The following is a 16,368-nucleotide window of genomic DNA, read 5'->3' as shown; positions in this document are numbered from 1 at the left end:
CAGGGGGTGTTTTATAAAGCTGTTTGTATGTCAGGCAAGGCTATTCACCAAACTGGTGACCGGCTGTGATGTTCAAATTTGATGTGTCGATCAAATTGCTATTTTTAAATATGTGAAAAGCAAGTTTTGTATTTATTAGTAAAACTTTTATAAGGGTGAAGGGAGACAGAAGGGAAGGTTTCGGGTATCCCATAAGCACAGGAATAGGTCACCAGGGCCCCGTTGTACAAGGTTGATCCAATCGTAACTATGGAAAGCCAGCAAAGTCAACATGTGAAATGCATGTTTGTTCAAAAAAAATTCTAGATATGAATCCATATCCATAAATTCATTGATTTCTTGACAATTGTGAGCGTTCTCCTTTGATTACAAAGGACATTTTGCAAATTTCCTGTAGAAAAAATTATGACACTGATGGATTTCCATAGAGTTACGATAGATCGGATCAATCGTAACTCTTTGGACAATGGGGCCCAGACCTGCTTAACTTGAAACATCTTTATAAAACACCCCTAATGGGTACTGCTTCATGAAGACTTGTTACAATAACAAATGCACAATTTCTAGAACAAGTTTCCTGTCAGCCAATCAGAGTGATGGATTTCAGTAGCTTTTAACTATTATTGTAAATTTGTTATTATAACAAGTTTAATGAAGGGGGTCTCTGGTAGAGGAAATGGTAGTGGGAATAGTGGTAGTGGTAGAAATAGTCGTAGCTATACAATCACTAGTAATATTAACATATCGTGTTAAGTGGAGTATTAATAGTATTAGTTACAGCTGTTTATAGTTGTAGCGGCATAAGTCAAGGATTTTTGTTTTGCATGACGGATGCCTCTACGGCGATTGAATTGAGCATTTTCTCATACGTCAACAGAGCTGCCAAGAAGGAACTGATTTTCAGTATTAAAAAAATGAGAATACTGATGGTTTCACACAAAATACTGATATAAAAAGTTTCATTTTGTGTGTGTCCTATGGTAATTCTTTGAAAATACTCATTCTTCATCAAAATACCAATTTTCAGCTTAAAAATTTTGAAATGTTCTTCAAGTTGTCAGCTCTGCGTCGGTTCTGAGGTTGTGTCAGTGCTCCCTTTCTTTGACTATAGATTGGAATCAGTCTACGTCCTGAAAACGACAACATGGCAATAGAAATTTTACTAATATGATACTTTTTCAATACGTCAGTGCAACTTATGCAAGTACGTCCTGACCTAAAATTTGAAAAGATTGATTCACAGAAAGGAAGCACTGAAACACCCAACAGCGCAGATACAGTTGCAACAGTTGTAGAGGCATCCACCATCCAGACCTAAAGCCCCCCAATAAAGCCTGTTGGAATGATGTATTTTAAGAATCGCTGTTCATGATTCACTGCTGATGATATACCATTACACTGACCAACAGGATTACTCTTATCTTAATATTTCTTTTTGGAGTAATAGGATTACTTTCAATTATATGCTGAATCTGACTGCTTTCCTTTGATGAATTTTACAAGATATGGGAAAGTCATTATCCACAACACTGAACAATGAGTGGAAATAATTACAGGCCAATGAATTTTAAATATTTTCAGGCGAGGTTGCATTGCAGCACGAAATTGAAAAAAAAATGAAAAGGGCACACAAAATTTCAAAGTCCAATAAGTAGGCTAAATGAAATTTGGTCCAATTCCATTGCCCTAGATGGGCTTTGATAAAATGAAACTCTGTTATGATAAGAAGTTAAAGATAAGTCAAATGTTTTAATTGTTATTGTCTTTTTGTTACAGCCGCCCCATCAAGGTGGTCCTCCAGTTCATCAGCAACATGACCAGTTTTCACATTCTGGTCCAAACCAACCTCAGGTAAATGATTAAATTTTGTATTATTCATAGTCGAGTCATTCCAAAAAAAAGTAATATTTCATGAAAATCTTAACCATCTATCAACCCACAGCCTACACCTACATGTACCCCGGTACGCAAGAATGAGGATAAACAGAATAGCTGCCTTCACATTCAAAATATGATACGACGGATATGATTTTAGGGTCAAAAAGTTGTGTGTAGTCCCATGTGTGCTGTTCTTTGTGGCATACACATGACTCATTGCACAATAGGAGTTGATTTCTGATCATGAGTAGGCTTCACAGTAATTATCCAGTACTTCATATGCAACATTTCACATTCACTTTGATGAGAGTTTTTCTACCACATTTCAATCATGGCTAGATTATATGTTTTTATATCATAGCATCATGGTCCTCCTCAACACCAGCCACCCAACCAGTACCAGGGCCCCCACCACCGGCGCAATCCCAAGGACAGAGGTTCAATTCCCCACCAAGGCAGCCCTACCAGCAGCAGCAGGGAGGTCAGTTTAACCCCCCAGACCAGGGAAGGTTCAGGCAGCCAAGGCCTGTCAACCAGCAACAGCAGATGAGGTGAGCTAGGTTTTAAAGGATTCCTGGGGAAGTCTATGTAAAGCAGAATTTAGTCAGTAGATTGCATTTTACAGACACGACCCACAGGAGCACTTCATATACAGGAAGGGTTGTATGTTTTGAACAGGATGAATTTGCCGAAAACGATATTAGAGTGATAGTAACAATAATAACGTAGGGAATTTGTATAATTTTTTTCAAGTCGATAGATTTGTAGAAAATTGTTTTAGAAAATGAAAATAATGATGAAGTATGGAATTTGTTCAGGGCACGTATCCAACAGGTGCTCAAGGTGCTCCAATATTCTGGCTAAGCTAGGCTACTGAAAAGGAAGAGATATGTTTGTACATTTCATTGGAACCCTGTTGATATGATGTATTTCAAGAATCGCTGTTCATGAGACATCAGTGATGAGAAACTTACCATGTACTGATCGACAGGAATTAAAGGGTATTGTTTAGGCTGGTATTGGCCCCTTCGTTTCATGAAAATGATATTTTCATAACATGTAGGAACACTATTGATTTTATTTGTAGATGATTCAGTACAATTCTTGGAAAGGTGAGAATATTCTCTTTGCTTTCATTCTTTTCGCTTAATTAAGATTTATGCTTCAAATGATTTCATATGATTAATCATGAATATCTGACTAAGTTTGACCAAACAAAACATCCATGGTGGATCTTTTAAATCAGTTGATATTAATGTCAATATTGGTGTTATAAGGGCGATTGCTGCGAGTGTCAGATGAATCTGGCCACCCCTGTTCATGGGGACAAACTGGATTTAAACTTGGATTGATGATGATGAAGATGATGATGATGATGGTGGTGGTGGTGGTGATGATGACATTGATGTAACAAGGATTACATTTTTTTTATTATTTTACATATTTTCTCAGGGGTCCAAGACCTGTTCAACAGCAAGCCCAGAGAGGCCGCCAAAACATGCCATCGGTGAGACAAAAGTCACCTCAACAACAACGGCCGTAAGTATATTTATCACATAAGGGAATAATTTATAACTGCTACCAAACAAAATAAATCATAAAAGCTGCATTTTACAGAGGACTGTCCACAATAGTGTTGAAATCTTTTTACTAATTTTCACTAATTTCCAAATGTGCTTATCAAATAAAGAATTGAAATTAACTCAATGCTTATGACATACTAATTTATTGTCATATTACCCTTTATTGCCAGATTTGTATGTGATCACACACATTTTACTTACACAAACTGCACAATGTTTTATAAGCACCAACAAGTATGCACTGCAGATGAGCACCCAATATATTTCCTTAGCACTACATCCTGACTTATGGATCCTGCTGAGTATCGTCATAGAAGTAGAAGTACCTTTCTGTGAATACGAGAAATACTTTTCAAATCAACAGTTGAATCTCTCACATGACACCTACTGATATACAACTACAGTTGAATCTTCATTATTGCAATCTTATGGGACCACAGAAACTACACAAATGAACATGTAAATAACATGTGTTTTTTTTAATATTCTTTTATAAAAACATGTTCTGACTTGGGGGATTATTGCACTTATGGAAAGTCTACTGATGCAGATTCCGCTGTAATTTACCCCCACACACCTGGATTTAATCACATATTATACAACTCCTAAGAATGTTCTGTAATCTGATTGGTCCAAATCGGATCACATGATATTCAGCAAATTGCACTATTGCATCCAAAACGCACTATCCTGCGCTCTGACGTCATACCAAAAGTACTATCCTGCACTCTGATGTCAGAGTGAATGAATGAACTCTGTGCTCGACTCGCCAAATGGTCCTGTGGACCTCGGTGCGGGATATCCATTGGCTCTTCTCGCACATCGTTCATTATTTGGCCCTGCATGCACGCGCTTACGTGCATTACTTGTATATTATTCAACAGCTACTACCAAAGAAAATCAATTACTCATTCTATGTCTTGTCAGACAATATTGGCTATTGTGTGTCAGGTGATATGATGACGTAGGAATTGCCGTCTGAATAAACAATGATGGTTCAATCCAACCCTGATCACCGCCTTTAAAGGACAAGTCCACCCCACCAAAAAATTGATTTGAATAAAAAGAGAAAAATCCAACAAGCAAAACACTGAAAATTTTATCAAAATCGGATGTAAAATAAGAAAGTTATGGCAATTTAAAGTTTCGCTTAATTTTACAGAACAGTTATATGCACATCCTGGTTGATATGCAAATGATGATACCGATGACGTCATCCACTCACTATTTCTTTTTTATTTTATTATATGAAATATTCTAATCTTCTCATTGTCAAGGGAAACAACAATTAATTTTTTCCTTGAACATGTGGGATTAGCATTGTTAAATACTATACGGTTCAATCAAGTTGGTCCTTATTGTCAAATGTGTAAAAAAATGAAATATTGTATAATTCAAACAATAAGAAATAAAAGAAATGGTGAGTGATAGAGATCATCGACTGTCCCATTTGCATGTCACTGAGTTGCGCATATCACTGTTTTGTGAAAAATAAGCAAAACTTCAAAATGCCATAAAAAAAAATTTATATCCGATTTTGATGAAATTTTCAGCATTATGTTTGTTTGATTTTACTCTATTTATTCAAATCAACATTTTTCTGGGGTGGACTTTTCCGTTAACCATTTTAACAGATTGTCCCGAATTTACAAAGGTGGTTTTGAAAACCTGCGGTTGATTCCATGGTTTATGCTGCTTTCTTGTATAACTTACACTTATTTCACCACGTGTATTAAAAAATGTCCAATGCTGATATGCGCTTATGTCACAGTGCACCAAATTGACGCTTGTTACCATGGTTAGAGTCCACTGTTTTGAATTAATGAGTTCACTCTTCAAACAGTGGACTCATGAATAAAATAGCGTGTCTAACCACGATAACAGGCGTCAATTTGGCGCACTGAAAAAAGCGCGCATCAGCATTGCAATTTTTTATACACGCGCTTGATACATGCTAAATTAAGCATAATTTATACTGGAAATCTGCATGAACCATGTATTCAACCATGGGTTTTCAAGACTACCTTTGTGAATTCCGGCCATTAAAGCTTAAACAATTCATTAACAATTCAAACCCTTACCAAACACTATTCAAAACCACCACTGGGATTTACCTTTCTCATTATCATGCTTGTACAATATCAAATATTGTCTTATGTTTGAAGGTAAATCATAAAGCCTTGTTTAAACATGAAGATACACCTGGGTCCCGTAAGGCCGTAACACAATGGTTAGCGATTAATTGTACACTTGATCTTTACAACTGATTGTACATTGTATTCAATGTAATGAATCATGGAAAAATATGTCTACAATCATTGCTAAGCTTTGTGTTACGGGCCCCTGCATGCAATTAGCGCGCTCTGCCCTCTCTATATTTCTCTCTCTTTCTCAGTAAGAAAGCAGAGTATATGTTAATTATGTTATATGTGATCATTTGTTATGTTTTTGGCAGGCCTCAGAAACCTGTACCCCCTCCTAGTCAACTGATCCAGGCTGCCCAGGGAGCCAAAGCGAAAGCACCGACTACAGACCTCAGACAAGTCATCTCAAGTAAAAAGGCTGCAGACACATCTAAAGGACAGGTAAGTAGCAATTTCATATTTATGTTGTATTCCCAATTGGGAAGAGCCATGATGTAGGTGGTTCTGACCAAAGACACTACAAGGGGAAGACTGGACAGTCAATAGAGCGTGTAGTAAGGAAGAGGCATTTTATGGAATTGATATAGGTAAAAAACAAAACAATAGTATCGATGTTGAGTATTGTGCTTTGTGTCTCCCAACTAGATTGATGAGGAAGCTGAGACTAAGAAATTGAGGGTTATGATTGATGAGCAGAAGAAGTTAAGGGAAGCCATCATGAAACGCAAGGAAGAGAGACGTCAGCAGCTAGCAGCACAGAAACAAGCTGATCTCAAGAAAAGAATATCGGAACAAAAGAAGCAACAAGGAGGCACGGTAAGTATAAATAGGTGGTTAGGTTTCAAAAGAGAGATTGGAGTAGTGATATTGATATTCTTTTGTGGTAGATACTGTGAAAAACTAACTTCCTAATGTCTCATAGGTGTGCATTGAAAAGGGTGAATCTGTCAGACAGGTAGAATCATTCTCAACTTTCTGAGAAAATGTCATTTTATGGTAAGAGAAAGTTGCATGTAACTACCTATTTCAGTTTTAGTTTATATAATCCACACAATAACAATTTTATGATGTACATGTTCGTATAGTATCAGGCAATTTTAGTTGATTACCAGCAAGCTTGTCATTATTATAACCTAGTTCCTTTATTTTCCTTGTCTACTTTAGTCCAACCAACCATCGACTGCAAAGAAGATCAAATCTCCCATGAAGCGTAGAGGGAGTGCTTCAGGCCCTCAGCAGGAGAGTCGACCACCAAAGATGGTCTCCCCACCTAGTCAGACAACACCACAGTTTCACCATCAACAACAGGAGCAACATGTGGTATACAACACCAACCAAAATGCAAGTCATGGTAAGTACCCTGCAAAAACGCTGGTGTTGATTTAACACCAGGCCAGAATCTATTATGTCCACACCAGAGAAGAGTTAACACCAGTTTCATGTTGGTCCAACCCAGATAGGTGTTTATACAACACCAATTAGTATCAAAACTGCATCGGTTTGATTCCAAACTGGTGTTGTTTCAATACTTCTCTGGTGTGGACATGTATAGGTTCCGGGCTGGTGTTAATCAACACCGGAGTTTTTGCAGTGTAGTATGTTGATCACCATTCCAGTGTTGGTGGGATTCCATAAATGGTTTGTTGCAGTTCCTAGTTATAGCTTCCAGAAGTAAAACAAGGCCAAGCTCAGATACTATGTAAGGTTTTTCCATCATCTGTATGAATAATAACAATGAGAGATGAGGTGGGGTCTTTGATATTTATGGAGCTTTGTGGCCCAGTGGATTAGTCTTCTGACTTTGAAACAGAGGGTCATGGGTTTGAATCCCAGCCATGGCGTAATTTCCTTCAGCAAGAAATTTATCCACATTGTGCTGCACTCAACCCTGGTGAGGTGAATGGGTACCCGGGAGGAAGAAATTCCTTGAATGCTTGAGTGCCTAGGCAGCCTAGCTAAAGCTGGGGTAATAATAATAGCGAGGAAAATTGAATATTTTTGGAAATCTCCTGAGTCAATAATGGCTGTGTAACTATCACTTCAAGTTAAATGTAAATATTTTTAAGTTTGGCTCTTTTTTGTCCCCTTTGTAGAAGAGGGGTCTCCTCCATTCCATCATCACTCAGGCGGAGGAGGAGGTTTCCAGCAGCATCCGCAGCAGCCACCGGGTCAGCAGTGGAGAGAGCAGGGAAATGTTAAGGTTAGTAGGGCACAAAATATTAATCTGCTGACTACTGAAGTATGTAATTCCCATTAGATTTGTATAGGGTCTTACTGGTTCCAGTAGGCATTAGGTTAAGGGTTGTAAGGTGTAGGAAGTAAAAGAAGACCGAAGTTTATGGTGAAGAAGGAGAGCAGTGAGGCTGGTCTGAATGAAGAGGATGCGTGATACCCAAAGAAATCGAAGGAGGGTGGCATAGGAGGAAAAGGAAGACCAAAGATTACATGGAAAGATACGGTGTAGCAGGAACGCAGTAAGGTTGGGCTGAACAATGAGGATGCATAGGACAGAAAGGCTTGGAAGGATTGAGTGCCATCATGGCGCAAGATTTGGTGACCCTTCATATGAGGGGAAATGCCGTATGAAATTCGATAATGATTGTGAACCTTAGGGGGTGTTGCAATAAAAGTGCTGTCAGAAATATGATGATGGTGGTGGTGATTCTTGGGGTGGTATTCTAAAAATGGTCTTAACTTCTACATTATCCTTTGTCTTATTGTTGTATATTTTGTGAAAAATTGATAGGACTACTATAAAGTCAATCTTGTACTTCTGGAGCATTAGAAATGATTGCAGTGAAGAGACAAAGTACCTACTTTAAGCTTATTATGGAACCACTATTAATGTACCCTCCAATGAGCATCAGTTTTCTTTTCTTATCAATGTGTCCTCAGGTGTTAACAGGTATGAGCCCTCCTCAGGGTCGACCACGGGCCCCACCCCAGGGCCCACCTCGTGGACCACCTCAGGGCCCACCACAAGGTCAACCCATCCCCACTCTAGGAGGGGCCCAGACGACGATGTCCTCTACTCCAAACAGAGGTGGTGGCAGTGGCCAGGCATATAGAGGAAGAGTAAGTTAATACGACTTTTATCGACTTGAAACTGCAGTGGATTATGGGAATGAATATAAATAGTCCTTTAATTTCTTGGATTGTGCAAATACTAAGTTGCAGATAATGACCCATCAATTAATTAACGAAATGCCTTGAGAAGTGCCGGAATTTGATTAAACTTTGAATGTGTAGGGATTGCCAAAAGGAAGCTTTGATTGAGAAGATTTTGAAGACATTGTTTGGCCTGTTTCAGTCATCAGTGGCTAGGGAAAGTGAGATTATTTCTTTACCACATGGTGAAATGGATTGGAAATATAGAGCATTAAATGATTTCTATTGGGCATAACTTATGGGAAACAATCAACTAGTGTCCCAACAGAAAGTGACAACTAAATCTCTAACTCGGAATGAATAGTATGATTCCTAATGTCATTGTGCCTTTTTTATTTATTCTGTGTGAAACAATATTTCAATCTTTGTTGTACTCAGGGTCAACATCAAATGAGAGGCCAAGTCAGAGGTCAATTCAGGGGCAGAGGTCGCGGTCAGATACGTGGACGAGGTAGAAGAGGGTCTCAATCAGGTTCCATGCCCCCGCCACAACAGCATCAAGACTTCCAGCAAGATGATTTCCAGCAAGAGTTCCCACAGGATGCCTTCCAGCAGCGAGGACCGTCCCCCAACCAACCACCGCCTCCAGGTCCCAACCAGGAATACCAACAAGGCCCGGAGGCACCCCATCCTGGAGGCCAACAGTTCCACCAAGATGGCCCACCCCAGGAAAGGACAGTGCTCATGCCACAGAACTTCCATCAAGGGAATGATGGTGGTGGTAGGCCATACAGGGGTGGGCGGAGGGGTAGAGGGACCATGCGGGGTGGCCAACGGGGAAGAGGGATGATGCAGGGGAGGGGTGCAATGAGAGGGAATGCTGGAAGAGGACATGACCCCTCTGGTAGAGGTATGAATAGAGGAGGGGGCAACATGCGAGGAGGACAAAGAGGCGGTATGCCTGGACAGAGAGGAGGCATGCAACAGGGACAAAGAGGGGGTTTTATAAACCAAAGGGGTGGCCATCAAGGACGAGTGGATGGGATGCAGGAACAGATGGTGCCAGATAACCCAGGGGGAAATCGCGGTATGAGGGGAGGAAGGGGCAACCTCCAGAGGGGGCGAGGAAGGGGAAGGGGTGGGGTGCATGATAGACTTACATTACCACCCCATCAGCAGCAGCAACCGCCGCCACCACTACTTCAGCAGAGCGTACAGCAACATCATGAGGAGATGCAGCCACAACCAGTACAAAGAATGATTATCAGGTAAAAGGCAATCAAGCTAAATGTACAAGCTGAAGGGAGATTTAGTTCTTGATGTCGAAGTAGGGAGATGGTATATCTGGGAGAAAAGGGAAAATCAATGTGATGGTACTTGAATGCCTCCAAGCCACCCATAGTTATCAAGGACTAATAATAGATCCTGCGAATCAAACCATGATTGTTTTTATACACTTATGCATCTTCGTCATGGCTGCCGTCGGGTATGCTCTTTATCCGTGGCCATGTAAAGCATTGCTTGAGGAAGTGACTCGCATCAAAAATAAAATTTCAACATTTACTTGGTAGCAAGATAATGCTGCATTTGTTTACCACCATCTTTACATGTATGTTTGTGACTGAGCTTTGGAAAAGCCTTATTAGATATGACGTCAATCCTTTGTTTATAAAAAATACAAGTCCCGATCTGTTTCAAATTTGGATCAGAACTCCTTATGTTACCAGCTGGTCCCCATACAAAGCATATTAAATTCAGTTTGTGTATCTTATCATTCACTTTCGCTTCAGCTATCTGACTGTGATATTTTGATGAGTGTACATCTATTTTTTAACCCTATCTGCATGTTTTTATCCCTCACTATTTATATAACCCTCACTCTCCATCAATGATTTAATGGTCTGTTTACCTCTGTTGCTTCTCTTCCTTACACTCAAAATCTTTATTTCAACCAAACCTACCACCTCTTCCCTCTCTGTATCCTCTTTTGGCCACATCCAGAGGGGGTGAGGCTCCTCCACCTGGTCCAGCCCCTGTCAAGCAGAGGACCGTCATACCCCCAGGTGGTCAAGCCCAGCTCCCCTTCCCCAACCAGCTGTCGTCGGTGGCCATCCATGGACTGGCACCTTCTACGCAGAGGGAGAGAATAGAGGGCCTGCTTCGCTCCATCGGTCCCATCAAGGTATATGCATTAACGGAGCATTTCATGCAACATATTAAGGTTTTCACTGAATTTTGTTATAAGCTACTGGAAACCCTGGCATCTGATTGGCCAAAAGCATCTTATTCAGAGAAAAATTTCACGGACAAAATGTTTCATCAGATGTGGTGCAGTAAAGCTTAGCTACATTTCCACAAAAGACATGGTGAAATCTACACCCTGCTTGATATACTAATGAACACACATTATACAGCTCAAGTCACTGAAAATCTATCCAAATCTGCTTGGATGAAAGTTGGCATCACTATGATTGGATCATGTCGTAGTCTTATTACATGATGTTATTGATCCCCTCAACCCCTCTTCATCACTTAAAGACAGTTCAACAAATAATTGTCATGACTTTAAGAAAAATTATATCTTTTCCCTTAATCTTGTCTTAATCCTTGTTTTATATGATGTTCTTTCAGTATCTGAAGGTAAATCTCCAGCAGAGAAAGGCTATGGCTGGATATCATAACCCAGAACATGCTCATATATTCCAACAGAGATTCCATAGGTCAGTATTCTTTCCTCTGCTCCCTTATACTACTAGGATATTAAGGAAATACAGGATCTAATAGCACTCTGAGGAATTAAATGGCATTTTGGGGGTATGTTGCAATATTATGAATATGAAGATGCAGGGAAATGCCCAAGATTTTTATGCAGTTGCTAAAGGGTAATTTAATCCCTGAAATCATTTCAATAACAACCCAGAGAATTCCTTTGATGTGTGATGTTCTAAGTAGATTTTACAGAAGGTCTCCCCTACCCCAATATTAAATGGAACATCAATCACAATTTCATCAATTTATATCCAATCAAAAATAAATTGTGAAATGTAAGACATAATTCCACAATCCATATTCAAATTGGATCAGATAGTTTCTTGAAACTTAGATTCACCATAGCATATTTCTGAGAAAGTGTTATGACCAATATTGCATGTTCTTTCTTAGCCTATATTCATCAGAGCTGCCAAGTAGTACTGGATTTCAGCAATTATTACTGAAAAAAGAGAAATAATAATGGTGGTTTCATGCAAATTACTGATTTCTAAAGTTTATGTGTTGTCCTGTGGTGTTTCTGTGAAAATACTGATTTTCTAACCAAACGACTGATTTTCAACCTTTAAAATACTGAAATGTTCTTGATCAAGGTTGGTATTTCTGAATCATTCCTGTATTCTTACATTTCCAACAGGCATATGATTGACCTAGCCCACATCAATGTATCTTTAGTATGAACTCAAAAGGACAGTGACACAACTCATCCTGGATCCAGAAAGAACCACAAAGAATGGCAGATGTCCAGCTGCAGACCGTTCACTCATCTAAAGCCATCAAGAGTGACCCAGGTTGAACTGTCAGCAGAAGTTGCAGAAATGGCATCGAGGAAGTCTGTATTCTCTATCATCAGTTCTGCTCCTTGTAAAATTGTCCTCTACAAGTTTATAACCATCCAATCAGTGCATTATATTGCATCACATAAATTGATACGTCTGTGATGTAATTGTTATTTGTATATTTTGTGATAATTGCATCATCGTTTCATATCCTGCAACGGCCATATGTGGGCTCCATGTATTGTGTGGTGAATTGTAAGTGGTGTGATGTGTATGCATTAGTATTCTGTTCACAGATTTTGCCATCATTTTGGTGAGGAGTTCTGCTGTCCTGAAAGTAGCTCACAGATTCTAGCAACAATGTGGAAAAGTAACCGGCTGAATAGGAACAAGAACTTTGACAAGTTACAAGAAAATTTTGAACTCTGCAAGGGTTATGTTCAAACCGTTCATTCTTTGAATCACTCGAAATCAAGAAGAAACACCAATCACTTATCTACTCCTTTTTTAGGTTGCTATAAAACTTTTAGGTTGCTATAAAACACCCTTGTCATGGTGGGTATGAGTTTGGTGATATCCCTGCATGTCAATCCTTCAAAGTTCTTGACATGCTCAATGCCATGCAATTAAAGCTATCAGAAAGATCAACCTCGGACAACACATTTAGTGGATCAACTTTTTAGGGCTGTGCATGTATTGACATCACTTACTTCCCCTAATACAACCAAGATGAATTTGAGACACAGATTTGCACTATTTCTTGCAACTAAGGACTCAAAAAAAGGGAAATTTCTGCTATACCAACTCCACAAGGATAGTGGTCTTTGGAACTCTGTATATTGCCTACTGCGTACATGTACTAAATACTTTGTGTGGGGTCCATTTTTCTACATTCTGCTGTACATGTCAAATTCTGCATCTTCTGGAGTGAATGTCATCTCTTCTTTGCATTAACGACTGTGCTCCATAGTGTTACCCAGAATCATCAACAGTTTAATGCATGTCACAGAGCAACTACCATCTCATATGAGCTACAAGAGAACCCATCAAGCACACCAAAGACTACAAGATGTAAGCTCTTTTCGACAGCAACTGCTTCACATCTTAGCCATGTCTACAGTCAACATCATTTGCATGTATGTTCAGAGCTACTGCCATCTCCTGTGAGCAGTCGGACGATCTTCCAAGGCGACAGGAAGTCTACTGAAACATCCTTGTTCTTTGATGTACAGTTTTGCTGTAAATATGTAATCAGTGGTTGATGCTTGTAAACTGACCCATAACCTTCAACGCAGGTTTTGTAGACATACATGTATAGCGAGAATCAATCTCAAAGTACGTCTCATTTGTCTTGTTGAGGAGAGCTGTCAGAGAGTATGTACTCACTCAAGCCTGTTTTTAATGGTTATCTCTCAATGAATGTGTCTACATAACCATCAGCACAGTGCTAGTCATCATCCCAAGTATATACGCATAGCCCTTGAGAGCCTGGGATGTTTACCAGCGGCTCTTGTTAGTGTCCATATGGGAATGACTCCACCATGCATCTCACATCAGGAGCACTGTGAACTTCTGCAGGTGTTGCCTGGTCACACTGCCCATGCCATAGTTAGTGTTTGTAATGGATGCTGCAGTATGTGATAGGTCCACATCTTGCATGAAATTGTACCACATGCACTGCATGATGAGAAGGTATGGAAAGGAGCACCTTTCACATATTTACAAATTTCACCTGAATAATGCCTACCCCAAGAGATGAGATTCGTGTAACCTGATGACATAACACAGTTCCAGCTTTCTGTGCCATGGATATAATTGAGCCAAGACATGAAATTATTTGAAAGACAGTAATATGAACATTGTTATGATCAAAATGGAGGATTAACTTCCATTAAAAGTTTTAATGGACTTTTCTGTTTTCTTATAGGATGGATTCAAATAGGAAAAGTTGATGGTATGATCATTTGTAATTACAGAATAGCAGTCATTTCATATTCATTGGTAGTAATATTCAACAAGCAAGATACTTTTGCTATTATGGGTAATTCTTTTATTTTGTCAGTCTTTTCCTTGACCCATGAAAACAATTTGAAATTTGATGATATTTCTCACCTATCCAGAAAAAAACTAGTTTTATTTTTTTTTCAAATTATTAAACATGAAGTAACATTCAAACTTCATTTAGTTGACAACCCTCTATGAGTTTTACAAACCATACATTACTAGAGATTTTAAAAACAAATCTGTCAGTTATAAATCAAGATTAGGGCTACCTATAATATGACCATACTACCGAACTTCAGTGGACAAAAAAGATTGGGTAAAACAATTTCTTAATTATATAATAGGCTGAAAATTCAGGATATGATCTTTGGATTTTTCTGATAACATGTAGTCATTTATATTAGAGTTAACAAGAACATTACCAAGAAGATGCTCAATGTCCTCAAATTTAAAATTGAAACTGTCACAAAAAATAATCAATTGATGAAAAAGAGATGTTTGTCAATAGAGACTTATAAGATTGGAAGTTTGATAATACTCCAAAAATAATTCATATTATTGATACTTTACCAAAACTTTAGATGACCAGTTACATTATATGTAGTTGTAGGAGGGAGATTTACTTGTTATTAGTCTTATGAAAAGTTGCAACACTTCCATTAGCAGTGACAAATATATAATAAATGATAAAAATAATAGTAATATTTACGATTATTTTGGCAGTGAAGTGCATATGTGGTAGGGGGGGGGGTTGCTACAAGAGAAAGAAATTTATTTGTAGGAATATAAAACATGCTTTCTTAAATTAACAAGGTCCAGTAGTCTTTTGGAATTTGGAAACAGGAACATATTTTTTTCTAAGATAGTGACAAGCAATCCAATTCAAACTATCCACTCATATATGTGCTATATTTTGCTCTTAGGAATATTTCTTTTTACTTTTTAGACAATACAAGACCTGGCACTTGCAAAACTTTATTTAATAGTTTTTTTTAACATTTTGTCTAGGTTAAAATACTATTAATATTAATTGAATCTGATCAGACTGCATCATTAAAAACTGACACAATAAAAAACTATCAACCACTTAAACAAAATGTAATTCAATTTTTGGTGTCTTGCCCACCAGCCAATCCCCCCCCCCCCCATCCAAATCTTATACCCAAAACAAACAAAAAATATGAATGCATTGATTCAGTTTTCAATAAAAACAGTATTTTAATTTGAATATTGATGAGGAAAAGACTGGCAAAATAAATGATGTTAGTTTCATATTCTATACAAGGAGATGTGCCCATTATGCACTTATTCTTCATCATAATTGATTACAGCTCCCTACGAAAATAAGTCAAGCAAGGTAGATCACATGAATTTAAGATAATGATGATAATGATATTCATAGGCATTTATATAATGCCAGTTATTTAGACATGATGTATTTCAAGCCAGGACGCACATCAATCCTGTCTCGAACTTGAGCTACCACTACCACTTAATAACTTGACATAATGTACTTGTATGTTAACATTGTAGCAAATTATGATCTAACAGATGAACTGTATAATTGTCAATGAAGTCAACTTTTGTCATACCATTACCAAATTTCCAATTAGGGATTCAGATGCACTGTTAAAAAACATCTTAGATTTCTGCAATACATCTTGAACGAAATTCAGTTTGGGTTAGATTTTTTTAGTAATATTTTTTTCAGTAATATTGAATTGGAGTTAAGAATAATAGTATCAAATAGTTTCTTACTTTTGATTAAGGCCTTCTTCTTTCATGAAACAAATTACAATTCATCAGTTCCTAATATAGTATCAGAAATAATTCAAGAACACATTCATCTTTAAAATTATTTGAATTCTAAAATATTTGTTACTACGTATATATGGAATGCTGAATCTTCATTATAAGACTAAGAAAATGTGAAAGTATGTACACTTGTAGTCAATATTATTCGTAAGTCAATTAGCTATTCAAAATGACACTTTGATATTGCCCAATAGTTTGTAGGATAAGGACAAACTCTGACCTCACTTGTCCAGACTACCTTATTAACCGACCTTGTATCTTAATCATCTTACCTCTTACATGATTTAT

At 38.1% G+C, this 16,368-nt stretch overlaps 1 protein-coding gene across 1 annotated transcript in view; it reads left to right on the top strand.

The window, feature by feature from the left end:
* The window catches only part of LOC121426718 (RNA-binding protein 33-like), a 29,715-nt gene extending 14,304 nt beyond the window's left edge, over positions 1 to 15,411 (top strand). The window contains 13 exon segments of the mRNA XM_041623094.1: positions 1,777 to 1,851; positions 2,240 to 2,282; positions 2,285 to 2,429; positions 3,331 to 3,417; positions 5,917 to 6,046; positions 6,251 to 6,421; positions 6,770 to 6,956; positions 7,699 to 7,805; positions 8,501 to 8,680; positions 9,152 to 9,981; positions 10,715 to 10,895; positions 11,345 to 11,433; positions 12,120 to 15,411. Of these exon segments, the coding sequence (XP_041479028.1) occupies positions 1,777 to 1,851; positions 2,240 to 2,282; positions 2,285 to 2,429; positions 3,331 to 3,417; positions 5,917 to 6,046; positions 6,251 to 6,421; positions 6,770 to 6,956; positions 7,699 to 7,805; positions 8,501 to 8,680; positions 9,152 to 9,981; positions 10,715 to 10,895; positions 11,345 to 11,433; positions 12,120 to 12,162 (2,268 nt within the window). The 3' untranslated portion in view covers positions 12,163 to 15,411.
* The last annotated feature ends 957 nt before the right edge of the window (positions 15,412 to 16,368 follow it).

The sequence above is a fragment of the Lytechinus variegatus genome, chromosome 13 (assembly GCF_018143015.1).
Source record: "Lytechinus variegatus isolate NC3 chromosome 13, Lvar_3.0, whole genome shotgun sequence".
NCBI lineage: Eukaryota > Metazoa > Echinodermata > Echinoidea > Temnopleuroida > Toxopneustidae > Lytechinus > Lytechinus variegatus.
This window is presented reverse-complemented; position numbering and strand designations above follow the sequence as displayed.